This window comes from Cryptomeria japonica, chromosome 3, assembly GCF_030272615.1.
Source record: "Cryptomeria japonica chromosome 3, Sugi_1.0, whole genome shotgun sequence".
NCBI classification, from domain to species: domain Eukaryota; kingdom Viridiplantae; phylum Streptophyta; class Pinopsida; order Cupressales; family Cupressaceae; genus Cryptomeria; species Cryptomeria japonica.
In genome coordinates this window covers 767,900,120-767,924,190 of record NC_081407.1, presented here as the reverse complement: position 1 = coordinate 767,924,190, position 24,071 = coordinate 767,900,120, and the positions used below count along the sequence as shown (strand labels likewise).

The following is a 24,071-nucleotide window of genomic DNA, read 5'->3' as shown; positions in this document are numbered from 1 at the left end:
TTATTATTAATTATTATTAAATTCTATTTCAATGTGGGGGCTGTTAGTTTATTGTAACTTAGTGAGGAAAATAAATAAGGATTCAAATCCTTATAGGGCTGGGCCCTTCTTCTTGGTGTAACGTGGAGACTCAGCTGGCCCCTTCTTCTAGATGAAACGTGGAGACTCAGCTGGGTCCTATTCCCATGTAACGTGTAGATTAAGCAATTGATGTCTATAGGGCTGGGTCCTATTCCCAAATGTAACGTGTGGACAAGCAATAGGGCTGGGTCCAAAAGGTAACATGGCACAAATTGCAAATTATGTAGGCCCCAAATTGGGCGCCAAAGTGCAAAGTAGAATATGTAAAATAAAGAATTGGTTAAGGCCGACTTAGAAGACTTAAACATGAATCTTGCATATAAACAAGATTCATTCTACACAATAGACACATATTATTCATTGCTAGCCTTATGTGAATCAGCCTTAAAAGAGCAGCAAACTATCTTCTTGTGTCAGCGATTCATTCCTAGGAACAGCGAATTGTCTCAGTGGCAGCGAATCATATCCACAGTCAGCAAATTCACTCCTATGCTCTGTGAATGATCTGCATGACAGCAAACAGCAAAACTCAATAGTGTAGATAAGTCTATCAAGCTATTCCTTGTGCCCTAGTTTGGAATCTTCAGTCTGCTATTCTTATTTATATGTTGCTTCAAGTGCAGTAAGCAAAGTTGTATATTGTCTAATATAAACTTGGATCTTGTTGCTGGGTTTTTCACCTCCAAGAGGGAGGTTTTCCCAGGGTAAACTTGTGTTGCGTGCCCTTTCTATTTGTGTGCTTTGATTCTTGTGACTTCATTATTATTTCCTGCTCATTATTGTTAATCTGATCACGAAATTCTTTTGTATTTTAATTTTATTATTATTAATTATTATTAAATTCTATTTCAATGTGGGGACATTACACCAACCACATCTGCCATGCTTTCGTGCCTATATCAATATTGATGAAAATTGCCATAATACACAATTATACTGAGAAAAAAGGGGAAACTGCTAAAATAGAATCTCTTACAAGTGTACGTTGGAAAAATTAAGTTTACAATTACATATTCTAATTGAGTCAGTTAGTGTTAGATTCAAGAAATAATTAGTTGGAAGTTACCTTCCTGGAAGAGAGTTTTACGGAAATTATGTGTGAATGCTAAGCTTTATAAATATTGGTGCAACACATTGTAAACGCTTGAATATTAATAATAAATTTGTGTTTTGGTGTTCACTGTGCAAAAAGGACTTATTTTTGCAATACTTGTGCCTGCAATCATTTTTCAACATCATATCAAAGCATTGGGGAGATCCTAGAAGGAAGGGAGAAATAACTGCTATAAGGAAGAAAGAAATTCCCATGAGTGGGGGAAGAGAATTTTCTATCAATTTCATAGCCAGCTGCTGCTATCTACAATTTCATTGCTAGCTGTTGCTTTTTGAGAGTCATTTCCAGCCATCGTTCGGCACAATAGCAGCAGGGTTCCTGAAAAAACAAAAACTTTGAAGCCATTTCCAAAGTATTTCAATACTTAAGCAATGAAGAAATATGCCAAACCAGGCTCAACAAGAACTTTGAAACTGTGCCTCACTCAAAAGGTTTTTTAATTTTTTATCAAAGCTTTCTCTTCAAGAAAGTTTAATAGCAGAACTCTATACATGATCAGAAGTCATTTAAGTATTTTCTTTTAATTGTGAAGTTTGAAAGGTAGTATGTCAACGGTATAAAGGCTTATAAAAGAATAAGGAGATAAGTGTGAAGTATTAAAGATATTATGAGGGAAGAATTATTGATCATATTTATACATATGAAAAGGTTATTCAATTTTTTTGTAAAAGTACTTTTGGAGATGCAAGGTGAATATTTTACAATTTGAAAATCAGAAAATTGTTTTATTTAAGAAGTATTCAGATTATTTTGGTTTGTCAATGTCAGGAGGTGTGTCATGTAGTTGGAGAGAAGGAGGTTAAGGTACTGATATCAGTGGAGATTACAAGTTCAAAGCTCTTTATGGTCATTTTGTATTGTAATCTAGGTATTAGTATTTGCAAAGTCAATTGTTCAGTTGGAGATATAGTTTTATCATATGAATGCATTTTGAATTGAACCCAGCATCCTATTGCATTATGAGCCTTATAAATATGCCTAAAAATCTTGTTTGTATTGATTGATCTTTCAAAGATTGTGGTGCTACCTTTGGCTAGAAAAGACTAATAGGTTAAATTGGAGGCTAGGGATTCAAAGGTTAGAGGAATATTATCATATCAAGCTTGCTTCTCACTCAAAGATGGTATTTTGCATGAGAAGCACCAATTTTTTGTGTCCCTTCATGAAGCAAAGGGAGACTTGACAGTTTTATGGTTTATGGATGGTTGAGTATGTCTCAGTCCACAAAAGGAGTATTACTATGGATAGCTAAGTCTAGATTCACAGTTTATTGATGTTTTTTTCTCATGGATAATTGAGTGTGTCTCAATTCACAAGAATGGTGGTGTACATGTGAATAGTTATGTCTCAATTCATAGGTACCATTGGACAATCATGGCATTACCTAGACACAAGCACTTTGGGGCATTCTAAGGAGATTTGATGGTCAGCTAGGGCATTTGCCACAACACAAGTTGTTTGTAGTGTTCCAAAGAAATTAGGTCGTCAATCAAGACATTTGCCTAGATATGAGCAATTTGCAGTGGTATGGATGATCAAAGAGATTTGGTGAAGTTGCTTCTATAGATTTCTAGATGGGTTGCTGCAATTAGTCAGGGGGTGTTGGAAAACTAAGGATTACATATTCTAATAAAGTCACTTGTGTTAAATTTAGTAAATAACTAGTCAGGAGTTAATTTCCTACAAAATAGTTTAGGGAATTTTTGAGAAGTTTTATCTAAATGCAATGATTTATAAGTATTTGCACAATAAATTGTAAACCTCGAAGCATTCATTATATTTTACATTTTAGTGTTTTTTGTGCAACGACTTAATTTTACAGTATTTGTGCCTACAATCATTTTTAAACATATGCAAATCTGAGATTTAATTGTTTATCCAAGGATCATTGTATGAGGATTATATGATTGCATATAAGAATTAAATCAGAAAACCATATGTGAAAAAATACACTGAGAAACCCTTTCAAGAAAAAACTCCATAATCTTTAACAAGGAGATACATCCAATACACTAACACTCTCTTCACTTTGACAGCACTTGTGTAATTGTAAAATAAACTCATGAAACCACTATCTCATATCCTCAAATACATAGGCATGGCGAGAAGAAAAAACCATTAATAGTTTACCAATACCATAGTTTCTTACAATAAACCCCACACCCACCTTAGTGAGCATCTTCAAAGAATAATAAAATAATAGATAATTTCAAATGGTTGTCACACAAACACACTCAAGGAGTCCCCAAATCGAAACCATAACCACAAAGACGTCTTTGACTTCATAACTCCCAATGGCTCACATTCCCAAGTCAAGCACTCGTTTTTGAAGTCCACGATATTATTTGGGTTACATCCATCATATAGAGATTCTCCACTTCTCCCTCTAGTGCCGAGGAAATGGACTTTGCCTTTAATGTTTTCAAAGTCAAACATAATTGCCCTTCTTAATGAATGCATACAACAACTAATGCAAAGATCCTCAAGGAATTTTAATTACCAATCATTTTCCAATTACACCCTAGGATTCCAAGGACACGTTCCAACAGTGTTGGAGATACATAGAATATAGATAGGATTGTGGAGTTAATGGCACCTTAATCCTAACAAATTTTAAGTGCTACCTTCCAATTCTATCAGAAAAGAAATTACACTTCCTCTAGAAATTCTTGTGAGGTCCAAGCAAAACACAACTTATAGATACCAAAGATCCATATTTATTTGGCAAAACGATGATGAAGGATTAGATGTGGCATTGATTTAGATTCCTGCAATAAAGAACCAACACCTTGAAGGCCCAACAACTATTTTTTAAGGGCCCAATATATGTGAGTAATCTGCCTAGGACAAGCCTACAATGCAAATGCACTAGCTTAAACACAGATATAGGTAACAAATTCTAGCAACCATGCTTTAATTGGCTCAGAACTAATGGCAAAGTATTTCATAATTTGCTTGAACTTTGTACTTCTATGAGGAATCTTTGATCAACTTAAGTTTATCATCTTCCCATTAGAGGCTAGATTCGCTTTGCCGGACCATATTCCTCAAGTCTTTTTGGTTATATTCCATTTCCAAGAATCAGGTCATTAAGATCTTTCAATTTCTAAGATACACAATTTGGGACATTTATGTCTATATAGTAATTATAAACTCGTCTTTTTACTATTGAGATTGAATGCTCTCCAAGTCTCTACTAGGACATTGAAGTTCATCCCAGTTAATTGCAGGCCTTCTACATTCCCAAGATTCATCCCAAATGATCTTCCATCTAAAACTTCCTAGCTCAAAATGGTAGCTTTCCAATTCCAGCTCAGACACATTAGGGACTGCAGTCCAAGAGTTATGAAGATTTGTGTTCAATCTATTTCATCAAAATATCTAGTTCTCACCATCCTGCTCAAGGCTTGATTGGGCCTATTAAAGATCCTTTATACTAGCTCATCCCTTACACTGCCTGTCATAGTTGGCCTATAAAGCTTTTCCCATTTGGTAACAAAAACTTCTCTTCTAATGCATCCTATTAGAAAATATTCATGAATTTGATATCCGCAAAATGACTACCTTTTGTGCCTAAAAATGCAAAGAATTGATAAATAGGCAGACCTTCTATGTAAAATCCCCTATCCAAACTTTCCAATATTTGCCAAATGTTCCAAAGGAATTTAAACAAACAGTTTGCATGAAAACTAATTCCCATTCATCCAATGTCTTTACAAACAGATTATAATGTAAATCATATAATTAGCAGACTAGAATAGGAATCTGAAATGAAATACGAATATTCAATATTGTCATGTAGAAAATATACATATATGGCACCTTATTTAGAAGCATCAGAATGCAGAGATAGTCTGATGAATAGTCGTACAGGTTCTAATAATCTCATTATTTTGCAAATTTGTCTCTAAAAGATACTTCCACACATTTCCAAAACTCCATACATTGAATCCGGTTGCGAAATCTGTGTGGCTCCACCAACAACAGTTTGGGTGGATAGTTTCACCACCGAAACTGATCTTCCTAAGAGAGTTTGTGGCCTCAAGAGGCTGAGTTGGATCAAATCCAAACTCTAGAACCACAAGGGTTACAAGCAAAGAAAGAATAAAATTCAACATGCCTGCAATGAGCCTCTCACTGCTCTTTTATAACCCTTCTGAGCAACTCTTCACATTTACCCTTTCAGCTTCCCTCTCTCTACATATAGTTCCCTTCCTTTTTATTTTTAACTTTTAACTTGTAAAATAGTAAAGTGGCCCAATTATAATTTCACATTGACATAAAAGTGGTCACTTAAAGCTTAAGTAATTAAATAGTTAAATCACTATTTTAATTATTTTATTATATTTCTGGGCCATGTAAAAGGGGACTTTAGATTCTTAGACACACTGAATAGGCTGAATTCTGCCTACCAAGCTGACAAACATGCCTTTCCATCCTACTACTAATTTAAAAGTGGTTGACAAGATTTTGCTAAAACAAAGGTGTATATTGATTTCTCTTACTTTGCCTTTAGAATTTACCACCGGTGGATCCCTTCCCAATGCTTTAACCTCCCCAATAAGGAGATATGAAGATGCCCGGGGATGATTTTAAAAAGCTAAAAAATCTGCCACTAATCAAAATTGAAAAATATTGGGAGGAGAGATCCAACTTCTTAACCACGAACACTAAACTGAATTGAAACTGAATCACCTAAAGCTATTCAACTAAAATTCCCATTCCACACCATTCACCATTTTAGAAGGAAGATTGAAAAGCCTGATCTACAATAGTACCTTACCTAAAAATTTATGTATGTGAATTGAACGTACAAATCCATTTGCAGCAATGTGATCCTAAGTTCCTAAAAATCCAATGTCACCTTTGACAATTTGATCTCTGTCCTCACTGTCTATGGTAATAGTGCTCATAAAAAGGACGCACATACTTCAAAATCTCCACTTTTCCTTTGAATACAGGCTTGAACCATATCTACCTATTGTGACCTTTTCACACATCGCCCCATTGCTAACGGAGACCCCCTCTTTTCCGGTTTTTTGCATTGTTAGGTTAGGGTTTTGGTTGCTTAGTCGGTAATTTTGCGTTTCCCGCACACGAGTCTCGGAGTTTTGAGCATGCCTAGTGCCGTCTAGAGTTTTTGAAGTTATAGGATCAAGTTGCAAACGTTGATATTTTAATGATCCTAAGTTTTGTCTAAGTGTTTGACCTTTTGAGCGTTCACGTGTTTTTAAACACACGCATCAGTGATTTTAAAGTGCCAAGGTATTCACAGACCTTTTGGAATTGTTTTCTCGCTCCTAAGGTATTATTTATATTGATTTCGCGCTTTACTCCAATATTTTCCTAGCGTTTTGCTCATATTTTTGGAAAATTTGCCTAAGTCCAGTCTAAATTTGAAGTTTCTAAGTGATTTTGAGTGGTTAAAATGATAAAATCCTAAGGGAAATTCATATTCCAAGGGTTAATGGGTCAAATTCCATGCTAGAGGCATTTTTCCCCTCACATTCCAGACTAACCAACCCATTCCCCCACTCAAAATCCACACTACACATGGGTTTCCCCTGAAATCCATACTGGCTACTATTTTCCCCCACTGTTTATCCATACCCAAATCGATTTTCCCCTAGAAGTGCTAAAATTTGGCTAAGTGTCAGGATTTTTCCAAACTGCCATCGATTTTCCACCAGGAGTGCAGACTGGAGTGCAGACTATAGTGCGGACAACGTTAAGGATAATTCCATGCCTGGGTCGATTTCTACCAGTATATTTGTGACAAGTGACTACAGATTTTTGTCCGGATTTTCATCCAAACAGAGGTCAATTTTCCACTGGGAGTATTTTGAAGAGTTTTGAGTCCGGATTTTCATCCAAACAAAGGTCGATTTTCCACCAGGGAGTGATTTTTCCAAGTTAAGTGAGTTTGGAGTGTGGATTTTTCAATCCAGACTGCCATCAATTTTCCCTTGGGGACTTTTGTGTGCATTTTTGATGAAGTTATGCATGGATTTTTATCCAAGCTAGGGTCGATTTTCCCTTATGGGGAATTTTTGACAATTTTAATGATTTTTAAAAGGATTTTTCAATACCAACCCAAGTCGATTTTCCCCTGGAGGCTTAATTTGGATTTAAATTGCAATATTTTAATAAGTAAGCCCCATTTTAATTGCTTTTAAATAATTATTAATGATTATTTTAAAATTTTAAAAGCAAAATTAAATAACTTGCAATAATCATTTAATATTTTAACCTTCTAGAAGCAAGTTAGGTTTTCACCAAGCAAGTATATATACAAGTGTTTTATCCCACATTGCTTGTGTGATAAAAGTGAGAGGTAAAAGCAAGTATAAGAGAGGAGCCTTAGCATTATTTTATTATTAAATCTGTCATGTGTCTCCATGAAAGGCGATTTTTCTCCAAGTTGGGTGAATTTTAGCAAGTGATTGAAGTGAAGTGTTGGGTTGAGGATTCTTTCCTCTTTTATTTTTTCCAGCTTGCTGATCTATTCCCTTTGCTGCCATTAAAGACCAGTTCCAAAATTTCGATTTTCCAAGTTTGGCAATTTTTGGTGAAAAGTGGCGATTTTGTGTTTGGAGACTTGGGCAATTTTTTCCTCCATTTTTTGCTTGCTGTTCCAGACCTCCATTGTTGTAGATCAACGCTGCCATTAATAACATTTTCAGAATTTGACATTGGCGTCATAGTTGGGAGAATTTCGATTTTGCTTGGAGAGGTGTTTTGGTGCCACATTTTGGTGATTTCTATGCTTTCTTGGTGGCTGCCATCATTCCCAGTTTGCTGATTCGCTTCAAATCTGAGGTTTGCTTCAGATTTTGACCTCCATTAATAGCTGCCATTAATTTTCAGACTTAAGTTTTTATTGCCCAGCCAATTCCAATTTAGGCGATTTGCAATTGGAGGTATTTTGTGGAGTTTTCTGTACATTTTTCAGACCATCTTATCACTGTCACAGGTCTGAAAACTCCATTGTTAGGCGGTTGTCTTTAGAAATTTTCATTTCCAGCCACCTAACCACTTTGGCGATTTTGCTTGGAGCTGCTTCCTTAGCCATTTTTCATCATTTTCACGGATTTTTAACTACTTTGCAAGGTGTTGGTAAGTCTGAAATAATCAATTTTCAGACTTGTCCTCATAAATTATTATTTTACCAGCCACACTTACATTCCTGAATATGATTGTTTTCATCATTAGAACTAATTTTTATCAAGATTATGCACATTTTTTAAGATTGCAACATGTTTTAAAAGTTTGCTTTCAAGTTGTCTTCAGAATTGTTGACCCCCATTGTTGATTGTGGAAGGTGTCTTCAGACATACATTGTGTGAAAACAAAACCTTTCACACCTTTCCTTAGTCATCATTAATCCGATATACTCCTTTGCATTTCAACTTGCATATTTTCTAAGCATAAGGAGGTATCAATGAATTTTATGAAAGGTTTCCATGCCTTAGTGTTGTCACACTTTGAACTTAATTGCTAAAATTTACCTAAGTCTAACTTCGAGCTTCGTACAGGTGCGATGTCAAAGTCTAGATATAAGGAAAGGAAAGAACTATTGAAGATGCTGGAGACTGGATTTTATCCAAAACTTAAGATTTCATCGAGATGGAAGGAGATCACAAATACAAACATGCATTTCGTAGACTTCGACCAGATGCAACGTTGGATGTTCGGAGTCAGAGATCAAGTTCCTTCCCCAGCATATGCAAACATTATGAAGAGTGGCATTTTCCATGCCGCTGGATTTCCACAGACCATACAGTGCAGTAAACTTATCTTGGAGTGTGCACGATGTTACAATCTGCTCACAAGAATGATCAAGACTCCTAAGGGCGTTGTCATCGCCTACCTTGTTGAGGATGTTATTGCAAAGGTGTTCAGAATTCCACGCGGAACAGACACGAAGGATGTGACCAAGGATGAATATGCAGAAAGATACACGAAGAAGATGGGTGTATGCAAGAATTTAATTAACAAAGAGTGGATGATTGAGCCTAGGTCTCATCATTCCAAGCCTCCCAAGACACTCATGTTCTAGATTTTTAAGGAGGAATATAGTGATTTGATATTCCTACTCAACAGAGTGATGAGGATGCCGCAGGGAGCAATATTTGATGGATGGATGTTCTACTTCATCCAGGATTGTCTTAGAGGAACAGTAGTAAATTGGTCCAAGATTATAAGTGACAACCTAGATTTTTAGTTGAGGAATGTAGAGCAGTCCAAGTCATTCGCCATGACTTCTTACCTGGCATACCTGCTTGCACGGTTTGTTTCATACAAAGGATTAATATGCAAAGGTGAAATTGGGAATGGGCAAGGACACTTCCGGAGTCATGAATGCTACCCCTAGTTGAGCATGTATAGAATTGAAGACTATAAGAGAGTGAATGATGCATTCACTATGTACATCACATGGATGTTGCAAGGCGGAATCAACAGAAGATTGTCCAAGGAGGCAATAGAGTTAATAGAGAAATATGGATCGTGGTATATACAGTTTCCCATTTTCACATACCTCAGGATTCATGGGTTTCAGTCTGAACCCTACAGACTTCCTAGGTATCCAACCGACACAATGATCTTGTTGGAAGTGGTGAGACAGCTTCTAGAGTTCGATGTTATTCAAAGAGAGAAGCACAGGACAGGCATGACATTCCCTATTTCAGTTGGGAAAACGTCAAAGGTTTGCCAGTCCACCATAGCCGCCAGCACTGCGAGTGAGGAACTTGCATTCTATCGATTTGCTACATACAAGAAAAGAGAAAGATTTGATCCAAACAACAAAAGTCAGAAAGATCAGGGGAGAGAAGTTCATTCACAAAATTGACAGAGAAGATTATTGGGCCAACTTGATGGACGAGCAAGCAGTGAAGAGAAGAATGTGGTCCAGAATGTCAATGGATTTTATGAGGAAGTGTGGACTTTTCCTCATTCTTGATCAAGTATTAGATGACAGAGATCATACACATCCACAGTATGAGAGTGAAATGAAGGCGGCAATCTTATTGCCAAATTGGTCAGAGTCAGAAGAGATTGACTTGAATATATTGATGAGAGAGGTCTTGAGTTTCTCCCGCATATGGGTAGATATGGGTGTTCCCTTCACTTATTAAAGGATGAAGCCGGAAGAGTCTACTTCCGAGGATGATCAGAGGACTATCAGTGATATCAGGATTCATGCAGACGAAGAGAGCCAAGCTCCCAAGAGAAGGAAGAACACGTCAAGAGAAGTCAAGGCCAAAGGGAAGAAGATTGAGGAGGTGAAGAAGAAACAGAAGATTATCATTCCTCCACTTATCATTCGTTCAACCCCTCACAATGTCTCATCAATCGAAGTGATTGAAGTAACAGAACAGAACAAGGAGACTCAGCAGTGTTCCAACACAATGATACTACCAGAGAATATTCAGGAGTTCCATGCCACAGCAACATCTGCACCTCCGAATGAGAATGATGATCAGTCGGGATCCCCTACTGTCTTTTTGGAAGTAAGTTTGGGAAATGAGGTATATGATTGGACCAAGAACAACCTTGATGATAATGAGGATGTTATCTCGGCATTGAGAGGACTTGATCGAGAAATATGTCTCGATGATGGTATGGAGATGGCCGCTATTCTGAATGGTTGATGAGAAGTATGGAGAAAAGTAAACAAATGATAGAGGTACAGCCTATTGATGATATTGATGACTACCTAGCTAGGAGTGCTAAAGAGAAGGAACCCAAGAGAGTGGAGATTTTGTCGCATATACCTAGAGATGATACAGGAATGCGGATTGCGCAAATTGTTGTTCCTATTGCAGGCATGACAGCGGACATTATTACTCCTATGGATTTCCAGATCACTTCAGTTGCCCTTGGTCATACATCCAGAAAGCAAGAATTTCAAGAGGTTGGTGAAAACCTCAAGGCAATCGATGCAAGGTTAGACAGAGTGATTGTGGAAAAAGAAAGGTACAGAGAAGAGAATATTTGACTTAGAGAGTATATTGTAGGGACAAGGCGTGGAGATCCCACCCTTATTTCTCCTATTGCAGTTGACCATGGAATGCATTCACACTGTGAGGCAGCGAGAGGTACACTCTTGGAGGTGGAAAAGTGGATTGAGAGCGCAAGAAAGCAAGCAGATGATTTCCTTACTCAGTTTGTCCATGCATATGATAGGACAACAGGGCTCGTATTCAGAATCCAGTATTTGGAGGGAGTTTGGGAAGAATTCCGGCCTATCCAAGACATGACTACTCCACGCCTCCAGGCTTTGAAGAAGATTCCTAATTCCACCTTGGTCAACGAGAACATAGTGCACAGTGGAGATAGATATGATTTCCATGGCTGGTATTGTTCATTAGCCGTGAAGAAATCAACTTATGAGAATGCCCAATCGAGTTGTATGGAGATGGAAGGATTAATTCAGGACATTCAAATGAAGATCCTTGACTCGATTGAGGAATTATTGGGTGTTGATGTTACAGATGCTAGTGGTTTACACTTAGCCGAATTAAGAGACAAGATGAAATTTATGTAGTTTCGTCAGTTGGACTCTTTGAAGAAGAGTCAGATAGATGACTTGGTCTCTTTGTTGATTCATGTTCATAGTTCGCAGAAGCTCATGCCAGAATGGGAGAATACTTTGAATGCTTGCTCGGATTCATTGGACGTGATTGATTTACAACGAGATACCTTGCCTAGCATTTCCATGGAGTTAGATTCAGTATTGGCTAGATTCTTGGAGTATGCTAGGAGAGAGAGAGAGATGCAAGGAGAAATCTTCTAGAAGATTCCCTATTTGATGACTGGGTATCTTTTCATTGGGCCATATGTTGGTGGCACCATTTTTTATGTAACCCTAATTAGGGAAATTCTAAGGTTTTGTTGGCATGATCTTGGATCAATCTTGGCCCTCCATTTTGTAAGAGACTCTATATATGCCTCCTTGTCTCTCATTTGTAAGGGAGAGTTTTTGTAGAATTGTTGGTATATGCTGCAGCTATTTGAATCCTAATCATTGTTCAATTGTTGGTGATTTTTCTCTTCAAGTGTTGTATTTGCATTCATGGTTCTCAATTCCTCCAAGTTAGATTAGTTTAGATTAGAAATTATTTTAATGTATGTTAGATTGAGTGGAAGATTTGTTGAATTCATTTGTGTGGAATCCTCAATCCATACCACTAGCCTCTTGTCGCTGGTAAGTGCCCCTTGTGTGGTCAACTGGAATTTAAGTAAGCTTAACTTCAACTATTACGCATCCCTTGATAAGCATCAACTTGGATGGTGTCAATGTTTGATGGTGATAGCCTTAAAATCCTTAAGTATACCTTAGACGATTACACTAAGCTTGTGTCAATAGCTGATTGTGAGACCTTGCCTGGTTTGATTCCATTAAATCCGTTCATCATTTCCTACATTCCTAGGTTTAGAATAGATTTCTTGAACCCTATTCCTTTTGTCCCATTTTTTAGTAAAAAGTAAATCCAGAGCCATATTGATAAATCTTAAGTTGTCAACACACCTATTCCGCATCATTCATGATAATCCAAACATTTGCGTAAGTCCCCAAGTGAACATAGCAATTCACATCGACCATTGAGTTACCCACTCGTCAAGACCTGACATGTAGAAACCTTGGAATCATTTTAGTTGATCTCATTCTTAGCATCTAAGGTGATTTTGTTCAAGAGAGGGTAAATTATCTTGGTAATTTATTTTGTAATGTCATGTGCTTAAAACACACATCAACACTACCTAAGGCCATTATCCCACAAATCACCCAAATGCGACTCCACGATATAGCCTATCAACCTTTGGAACCAGAATCCAGTCTTCAAAATGAGCTTCAGGATGATGGTTCTTTGGTTCCAGATTGGCTTGCTCTGCTTATTTGTCTCAAATTTGTGGTTAATTCTTCCTATTCTACTGCTATTTGTGGGCTTCCCAAGCCTCAGCCTTCCCCTAACTCTTCTTCACACTTTGTTTGTGCTTCAATTGCCATATTTCCCTCAGAACTTTGGGTATTTTCTTATACCTAAGTTAAAAGCATGAGATAAAGCTAGCCAACCTTAGAGTTTCTTCTTCCAAGCATGTTTGACATTCATTCAAGATTAAGAGCCAACAAGAATATCTAATGCAGTTAATATGGTTCCTACCATTAAAAATAGAAACAAAATAAGAAGAATATAACCTTCCACATAAGGCAGTAATCACCAATGCCACAGCAACCAAACAAGATTAAACAGGCTTAACTATTGAGTTTTATTATTTGATAAAATCAATGTACAAAATCCACCCTTAAAAGATAACCATAATTAAAACTCACTTGCAAGGACCCAGTAAACTCCGAAAGCTCTACGTCCTTTAATATGTTGTAGGGTACCTCATGTTTTATTGACTGGAATCAAAAAAAAATGGATACCATATTTGAAGTCACATGAGCGGATCCTAAGATGTTCAAACTTCAAATAGCTCCTTTAATATGCATTCACATAAGCAGATCCTAAGATGTTCAAATAGCTCCATTCAGTATGTTGTAAAGCACCTCATGTTCTAGTTCACTTGAATCAAAGAAAAATGGATACCACATTTGCAGTCATGAGTAGATCCTCAGATATTCAAATAGCTCCTTCAGTATGCAGTCACATAAGTAGATTCTAGATGTTCAAATAGCTTTGGATTCAGTATGCAGACACATGACTAGATCCCAAAATCTTTGATCAGAACCTTTAGTATTAGCTTGTCATCCTCATCCCTGACATCAATATTTTTAAGGTCAAGGAAACTCCTTTCACATGAGAACCATTATTAACACATACAGGAAGTCTGATTTAAGGGTAATTACTTATTTGCAAATGATTAGAGATACTTACCAAAAAAATCAACAATGAAAAATGTTCTTCTATTGGGAAGTGGAAGCAATGCCCAAATATCACCATTTGGAAGCCTGAACCAAAAACTATATTCATAAGAAAACATATTACAGGTCTGCCAAGGAATGCATAACTCCATGTAATGTCCAAGGGAACATATTTATCTCTTCCAAATCTTCCAGCAATCAAGCTACTCAATAAAAACCTAACCCAACAAAAATCTATTAACAGTTGACCCCAAGCATGTTTGCTTCATTATTGAAGGATCTGACTCTTTGTCAAATGAAACAATAGTGCTTGTCAAATAAAAAAAATGAATTTACCTAAAATTATATGATATTGTCCAGATTTGGTCAGGCATTAAACGGAAACCTATGCAAAAGCACCCATATAAAGATGTGAAATAGCCTAAGTCGTAGGGTTTATTCATCTATGAAATTTGAAATTCAGCAAACTTCAAAAAAGTCTTAAAAATCCATTCATGTTTGCCTTAATATTTGAAGATAAGGGCTTCCATCTGTTTTCCTCTTGTTTTTGGCATGCTCCAATTGGGATATTTTGACGGCTCACCATTCTTATAGTGTTTTAATAATATATCACCGCTCTTCCCTTCACGCCTCCCAAGCCAAGAAGATAAACCTTCCCTACAGATGTTAGCTTTGCATCTGGTGTTTCTCCAATTGGATGCTAATACTGACAGAACAAGAACTTAAACTCTCACCCTGATGAAAATCGTTTGTCATCAAACCACACTTGTTATAATGTGTGAATTACATGATTTATAATTAATGCTGATTATTGAGCTTGCATGATCTTGCCCACTACTTTTGTACACTCTGTTAGGGTGAATCCTGCATCTCAAGGCTCGTTCATCTTCGCAATTTAAATTTTAGGTTTTGATTTAATTTTAATTTTCTGTTTTTAAATATTATTTAGTATACTTTTATGTTCTCTTTTAAACCATGCCAACTAGTTTTTTATTCAATATATTAGAATTTAATATATTTATTATTTATATATTAATAGATTTAGATAGTACATATTTATATTATAATGTTTTATAATTATTATAATGCATTCAAATTAAAAATAATATAATTTCAATAATTTTGTTTTAATATATGCAAAATATTTGTATTAATTTTATAATTCAATATAGTATTATTTTACTTTCATAGATAATAAATTTGACAATTTCATTTCAAATCTATTTTATTTTAGAATATTAAATTATTTCAAATCTATTTAGCAATTTTAAACTACTTTGATAATTTTATGAATATATTATTTATATTTTTTTTTAAATAAAACTTATATAACGCAAATTTAATCACAAAACTTTTTTTCAACTTTTTCCCTCTTGCCAAACTTCATCCAAATTTTATTATTGCCGAACAAGAACATGAACCCGAACCTTGTGACACAGTAAATAGCAGCAGAATATAACTTCATTGGCTAGAATTTCAAAAAGCTGATTTTATTCTGATTAATGTTTAATTATTTTTCTATAGTATTGATTACTTGGATACTTAATGCTTGAGAAAATTAACCTCTGAATTTAAGAAAGAGCATGACCAGCATTTTCAAGATGCCAAATATATGTTTTGGAAACAAAATCTAGAACTGTATATTATTGAAGATGAGAAGTACTACCAGTCAACCAATGAAAAGACACTATAGTTTTTCAGATTTCTGCACAAAAGTCAGTTTCCAATTTAACTGCTTCAAGAAAAAATTACAAACTGAAGCAAAAGATTGCATCTAAAATTACCACCGCACACCAAAAATACTTGAGCAATAAAAATCCAAAGCATATACATTCAAAGTCTACAGGGTACTGTACTTACATAATTTTGAAGTTCCCAATTTGTAAACTTAAGTTCAGTCCTCAAGTGTTCATTCTCTTGCATCTGATAACAAAATAAGCAATTGAACTTACTTTCAAATTTCAACCCAATTTTCAGTTTGCATTGCTTTTCACAATATAATAATACTTCATCTACAAAAATCTTTAAAACAAAATCTGAGCAAAATTAGAAATTTCATCATACCTTATAGTTTAAACAAAAAATGGTAACTACAAATTCAAATGCTGGTGGTCCATGTGAAATTTGGAGAATTGAAACAACAACAATAATCATTTAACATACTTTGGTTTACAAGTCATCAAATTAATGATCTATCAGATGTTAGTACCTTAAATTGTATTCTATATTTGTAGAACAAACACAATAACATCAATGAGTTTTGTAATTATGTCTTATATGCTAATGCATTAATGAGATGTCTGTAAATCAAACCATTGATCACCTTTTGCAGAATATTGACAAAGAACTTTATCTTAAAATAAATTTCCTGTAAAGCACAAGCTTACAATGCTCTCTGTCCTTGCATTAGTTTAATCATTTGCCAGTAAAATTACTGCTTGGATGAAGAAAGTTCCTTCTGGAAATACTAGCAACCTTCTCACCCGTTCAAAATTCAAACATGCAATATTTCAAGTCCCAGGGATCTTTATTTTAACCGCAAACATTGGGGTTATTGTCAACTGAGTACTTATTAGTTGTTACCACCAGTAACTCTATGAAATAAACCACACACTTCTATCAACGCTATTTGCAGAAAAATCAAATTGATCAGAGCACAGACTTAACAGTAATGAATTGCAGTTACTGATACTTCAGAGATGACAGGAAATAAATTGCAATCTGGAATTACTCGTATTGTTAATAAAATGTACAAGCTCCCTGAAGTACCCAATTACAAAATATGCCACAAAGCTTCACCAGGAAACCAATCCAAACCTCAGATTGCAACCTGGGAATATAATTCTATAAAATCACAGCTCCCAAAAAGTTATTTCACTTTAACTCTTGATCTATTCAGCATAGTGAGAACTTGTCCACTCTGTATATCTCTTTTCCTTTTGGTATTTCTCTACTTTGCTAGTGTTGAGAGACGCAACAAGTAGGAAAGTAGGATTTCAATCCTACTAGCACCGGTATTGGTGAGTGTTATTATTACTCGACTCCAGATGTGTGGTTAATCATCCTCCTAGCAGGTGCCCCTTAGTGAGCGTTGATATAGAAAAATTTTGGCATGCTACCTTCTTGTCCTCAGTGCACGGTACCTGCAATACTCAGTCGAATTATGCTCTGCTAAAACTTATGTGTTATGGTAATGTTGCAATGAAGGGGTATAGGGGGTGTCATCCTACCCAACTTGGCCTTCTAAGGTTTTCGTCCCACAAGGCCTGCACAAAAACTGACTGTGATTCACATCCAAAAATTCATAGCTACGAACAACATAGGTCAACCCAGAAAGTGGAAGATGTGGGCCTTGAGACTAGAAAAAAATTAAAATTTTGAAATTTACTTAATATTTTTTATTTATCTTTTTTTAATTTATGCAATTTATTATGGGAGTGTTTAAAAACACTCTTGTTGGAGTTGCTATGCAACCCAACTTAAGGTGGGGACATGACTGTCCTCCCTGAAAAAGAAATTGAATGAATGATTCAATAATCGGATAATTACATTGAACGATATACACACTTATATATAGAGGTTACAAGACGATGTTCTATAATTAGAACATAATGTTAAAGTAAAAGATTAAAGAGCTAAATGCTAAATTAAGCGTGAAAGCTAAATAAAGCTTAAAAGCTAATTAACTAAAAAGCTAAATGCTAAATAAAGCTTAAAAGCTAATTACATAATAAAAAGCTAACTTAACAAGCTAAATAAGTCGACAACTTAAAATAGAAGATGACCATTATAGAAGATATTAACATTATTTTAACACCCTCCCTAATGGTCATCGTACTCAATAGCCTACAGAAAACACTGCAGGTGTTATGATCACATATGCAAAGAACACTCTGCTGCAATGGAGACCCTCCCAGGATCTGCAGAATGTAAAGGAACAAGAGTACCAAAAGCCATCCAAGCGAATGTAACCTTCACATGCGAATTAGAGATCTGGCACACACGAATTACTGAAGCCTGAAACAATGATTTTGAGGAAAAAATCAGCAACCCTTTTGCAGAAGAGTACCAACTCCAAAACTGACTGCAAGATACCACAGTTGCAGATATTCGCCCTGGCAGGTGCGACCCAAATTGTCAGCAACAAAGCTCGATTTTTGAGGAGGAAAATCAATCAAAACCAGAGAACTTCGCGAATCACAAATCCCACACAAACTTCGCGTATTATAGATGATTTTTTAGGAAAAAATCGTGAAAACCTAGAAATCCCATGCAAGCTTTGCGGATGACAGATAATATTTTTTAAGGAAAAAAATTCGAAACCCTGCGAACAATTTTTGAGGAAAAAAATGTGAAAACCAACCAAACAGGAAATTTGCTTATCACAAAGCATAGAAGGCTGACTCCTTCTCTCCAGAATGCTCTGCAACATGAGCCTGCTCCTGTTCCTAAGACCTGTGTTCCAACATGATGTTGGTCAAAGATGCCATCACAGAAATCAAGGTTGATCGAGGTCAATTGAGTGAAAGCAAGAGACAAAAGAATCTGATTTTTTTTAAAAATCAGAATAGAATCAGCTGCTGAGAAAACTGAAATGCTATAGGAGTATTCTAGCACAAATTCCAAGGAACAAATTTCGAGGTTTGGAAGAAACCCGAAAATGAAAAAAAAAATTCCAAACTCAAAACAGCATAAACAGTGCCCAGAAAACAGCAAAATTCCCAACATCCACAGAATTAGCAGAAATTGCAAACTGTTTATAAATTCCAAGGCAAATTCGTTGGCACAAAATTTGAGGAACGGAAAACGAGGCTCCCAAAAAAATTGAGACCAGCCCAAAAAAGCTCTTGAAAAACCCACCAAGAATCTGAAAACAGAATGCAAATCTGACGGCTCAAAAATTGAGGTACGGCAAACGATGCACCCAGAAAAATTTGACAACGACCCAGTTGAGGTCTCAAAAAACCCACCAAGAATTTGCAACCAGAATAAAATTTCGACTTGAACTAAAGGGTCAAAACCCTAGTCGAAAATTGCAGAAACCCTAGGAAAATTTTCAACCTGCAAAAAAAATCCGCCCAGGAAGAGAAAAAGAACCTGCTCTTTTTTTAAAGAGTTTCAAAAAAAATCTCTTCAATAAAAACTTCGAAAAATTTTAATAACAAAAACTTTCGAAATTTTTAATTCCCATGCTTTGTTACCATGAAAAATAAATTGAATGAATGATTCAATAATCGGATAATTACATTGAACGATATACACACGTATATATAGAGGTTACAAGACGATGTTCTATAATTAGAACATAACGTTAAAGTAAAAGATTAAAGATTAAAGATTAAAGAGCTAAACGCTAAATTAAGCTTAAAAGCTAAATTAAGGTTAAAAACTAAATTAAGTTTAAAAACTAATTAACTAAAAAGAAAAAGCTAAATGCTAAATAAAGCTTAGAAGCTAATTAACTAAAAAGCTAAATGCTAAATAAAGCTTAAAAGCTAATTACATAATAAAAAGCTAACTTAACAAGCTAAATAAGTCGACAACTAAAAATAGAAGATGGCCATTATAGAAAATATTAATATTATTTTAACACTCCCATCCCAAAATTGCTTGCCCTCAAGCAAGTTCAGACTTGATGCTCGAAAATTTCCACTCCTTTCCATGTAGCATCCTCAAGGGGCAAATTCTTCCACTTGACAAAATATTTCAAAATATCTTTGTTTCTTAAGCTTCTTCTCTCTCACATTAAAATGGCTTCAGTTTCAAGAATCAACTTTCCTTCATCGTCAAGTGGTGGCAGCTCAAGTGAAGGGGTAAAATGCTATCCAAGAGCTTTCTTGAGACACAAGACATGAAAAACATTATGTATTCTGCAATTTCCTAGAAGTTCCAGCTCATATGCGACTTCAACAATCCTCCTACACACCTTGTAAGGCCCATAAAATTGTGGTTTCGCCTTCTTAGCTCCACTGCCTCTGAGGGCAGATTGCCTATAGGTCTGCAATCTCAAAATACCATGTCACCCACCTTAAAAACTCTCAGTTCAGTGGCGATCAGCATACACTTTCTGCTGGTTTTGGGACTACTGTAAGCTCTCTTTGAATGATTTCAAAATATCTAAACTTCATTGAATCAAATCTTTAGCTCCTAGTACTCTACTATCTGAAATGATCAAGTCCATGAATGAAACAGCATCATACCCATAAAGTGCCTTGAAAGGAGACATACATATAGACATGTAGTAAGTGGTATTTTAGCAATAGTCCCCAAGGTGCAGCCATCTAATCCATGTTGTTTGCTGCCCTGTAACATAATTCCGTAAGTAAGCATCTATCCATTTGTTCAGATTTTACGTTTGCCCATCGGTTTGGGGATGATAACTAGTACTTGGAGACAATTTTTTTCCTGTCAAACAAAATAGCTCTCGCCAAAACAAGCTAGTAAATCTGCTCTCGGTCACTCACAATGTTCCTAGGCAGCCCATGAAGTTTAAAAATCTCTCTTAAGCACAGATCAGCAACTTGTGAAGTCTTGTACTCTGAAGAAAAAGCATAAAAATGTGCATATTTAGTAAGCTTATCAATTACCACATAAATACAATCCTTACCTTGCACCTTTGGAAGTCCTGTAATGAAGTCCATGGAAATACTCTCCCATTTCCGATTTGTAAAGGGCAGGGGCTGCAACAAACCAACTGGGAAACCATGCTCCGATTTGTTTTGTTGACAACTCATACACTACCTAACATGCCTCAGCACATCACCTTTGAGCCCCTTCAATGAGAAACGGTCCCTTACTTCCTTGTATGTCTTGTAAAAACCCAGATGACCAGCAAGTGGTGTGTAATAACATTCCCTCAAAATACTTTCCTTCACATTGGATTATAGAACAAGCAACACTCGATCTTTGCAGAGGATGAGCTCATCAACCACCTTGTATCTATCATCTTTCTTGCCATCTAAGATGTTTGTAGCATATGTGTTTTTAGCATATTTGGTCAATACGGAAACCTTCTAATCAGCTAATATACCAGTCATAGAGCAGAAAAAAAGTTTTTTTGATAGTGCACCAGCCACCACATTATTTTTTACCTTAACATACTCAATGTCCAAATCCTAGGCCTCAAGTTTGCTTACCCACTTCTATCGTCTATCAATCAAGTCCTTCTAATTAAGGAAGAAATTCAAGCTACTGTGATCCATTTTTACCATAGATTTCCCACAAACCAAATACTGTTTGAATTTGTCTAGAGCGTGCATATTGGCCAACATCTCCTTGTCGTAAATAGAGAAGCTCCTCTCTACCTCCTTGAGCTTCCTACTCTTAAATGCTATGGGATGCTTATTTTACATTAAAACTGCTCCAATCTCTTCTCTTGATGCATCACATTCTAGGACAAAAGAAAGTGAGAAATCAGGAATAGCCAAAGCAGAACATAAGCTCATTAACTCCCTAAGTTTGTTGAAAGCTCTTTGTGGTAAAGGGCTCATTTGTCAAATTTGTCAATGAGGCTGCAAGTTGCCAAACCTCCTATACTATAGCAGCTGCAAAGTCCCATGAATCCTCTCGAATGTGTCAAATTCCTTGGTCTAGGCCAATCTTCTATTGCCTTGATCTTTTCCTCATCCAAGCGCTCCCCTTGGACATTGATCTTGAATCCCAAATTTAATATTTCGATCAACCCAAACTGACATTCAAATGCCTTGCATAGAATGAATGCTGCTGCAGTGTGCCAAGCACCTCATCTACTTGCCTCAAATGGTCCTAACATGTCTTACTAAAATTCAAGATGTCATCAAAGAAAAACCAACACAAATATCATCAACTGCAAAATAAATACCTCATTCATCCAAGACTAAATGTGGCTGGTGCATTTGTTAATCCAAATGGCATAACCAAGAACTCATATTGCCCATAGTGACACCTGAAAGCACTTTTGTGCACGTCCTCATCTCTAACCCTTATCTAATGATACTTTGATCATAGATCAATCTTGAAGAAGTACACCGCACCATAAATCTCATCAATCAACTCATCAATCCTAGGTATGGAGTAACACTTTTTTATTGTCCTTTTGTTGGGAGCTCTATAGTTAGTGCGTGTCGTCATAGTTCCATATTTTTTCTTCACTAACACAAGATGAGGTGAATGGGTTGGAACTAGGTCGTGTGTGCCCCATGTCCAATAACTCCTTAATCATCTTCTTAATCTCTTCCTTGTACTTATTCGAATGTCAATGAGGAGCAGCGATGACCAATTCGCTCCTTTCTCAAGCTCAATCGCATGCTAGAAGCCTCTATCCGATGGTAAACTAGGAGGAACGTATCTTGCTATGTTTGTTCAAGATGGGTTGAATAGCAAAATGATAGGATCTCCTATCCTTGGATGTACTTCTATCTATAATCAAACACTCAATTGCCCACATCACCTGATCTCTACTAAAAGCTCTATCTATCCTCTTGGCCGAAACCAACATAGGGCCCCCATTTGAAATGCTACAAAGAACTACCTCCTTCCCATTGGATTTGAACTTCAACTCCATGGTTTGATAACTTTGTGAATATTTGCCAAGTGAGTGCAAGCATTGCACTCCTAATACCAACTCTATATCACCAATGCGAATCACATAGAATCATCTCACATCTCATGTCCTAAAGTCAACTCCAATTGTTGAATCTTTCAACTGCAGGGAATAGTACAACTATTAGACACTATAACATCAAACCCTTCAAAGTCTATTGTCCTCATTCCCATCCTCGTCACTAGCCTTCATCAATGAAATTGTGGGTGGCTCCACTATGAATCAGAATTGACACCCTTTGTCATGCAAGCCTCCTCTAACACAAAAACCTTGACATCTAGGTGCCTCTTATAGTGTTGTGTAAGTGTAGCTCTTGGATGCTCTCCTCCTTGATCCCCATGCTCAATCTCATCCACATCCACCAAGCCTAAGGCTTAGACAAATCTTCCTCTAAATGCTCATTGGAGACCACCTCTATATAGTGTCTTTGCCCCTTTCCCAAGCACCTGTGGCTTGGCTGCCATCGCTCTTTGCATGTGAAACACAATTTTTTCCTTCGGAGTTCATTCTTGGATACCTTAATTTGGTTTGGCTTGGGGGTTAATGCCTTGGGTGGAGGAATGCTCTTTTGAGGAGGCCTCTTTGGCAAAATCAGAGGTACCTTCTTGAATTAGAATCTGTCCTTAGCCACTAAATCCTCCAAATTTACAGCTCTCCTAATATCTTCTTGCAAACAACTCACATCAAATGCCCTTACCAACTTATTGAGGGGTTCAAATAGGCTCTCTACAAAAAGGACTATGAGTCTTCTTTTTGTCACGTCTAGAACCATCACCAAATGCCTACAGAATTCTACTACATTGTACCTTCTTGCTTCAATTGTGCTAGTTCTCTAAAATGAATCTCTAGGTCCTTCCTATAGAACCTTTCTATCAACCTTTGGCTGAATTCTTATAAGGTAGAGATTGAATTGTGTTCTTGAGTCCTCATGCCATGATACCACCATTCATGAGCCACTCCTTCTAGATGTATGGTGGCAAACTTGATGGCCTCTTCTTCAAACATTGGATTCAAGGAGATGTATGTTTTAAATTTCTGCAACCAAGCTCTTGTAGAACAACTTTCGGATCCATCAAAAGTGGGGATGGTAATCTTTCCCAAGCGATGTATATACTTTAGGAGCGGCTCATAATACCTTATCCTCCTTACCCATTTCTTGTCTTCATTTCATAGTATTTTGTAAAAGACATGTCACTTCATATGGTAGCACTTAGATGCAATATATTCATCATGAAGTCGTGTCATTCCATCTCCTTGAGTGTGTTGCTCTTCTTCCATGGATGCTTCCCCTTCCCTTTCAAGGAATTTGGCTCTAAAGGTTTTTGGGTTTGGGTTACCTAAAACTTTGTCACCACCAGAGCTGCTCCCTTCAATACCAATCTGAACAAGCCTACTGTAGTGCCCTAAATTGTACTCTCTTACAA

At 36.4% G+C, this 24,071-nt stretch overlaps 1 protein-coding gene across 4 annotated transcripts in view; it reads right to left on the bottom strand.

Annotated features, from left to right (window-relative positions):
• The window catches only part of LOC131078112 (uncharacterized), a 154,597-nt gene that overhangs the window by 123,567 nt on the left and 6,959 nt on the right, over positions 1-24,071 (bottom strand). For all 4 annotated transcript variants that reach the window (XR_009113730.2, XM_058015784.2, XM_058015782.2 and 1 more), the window contains exon 2: positions 15,927-15,989. Coding sequence is in view for 3 of the 4 variants with exons in the window: in XM_058015784.2 (XP_057871767.2) it covers positions 15,927-15,989 (63 nt within the window). In the remaining variant the exon portion in view is untranslated. The remainder of the gene's footprint in view (positions 1-15,926; positions 15,990-24,071) is intronic.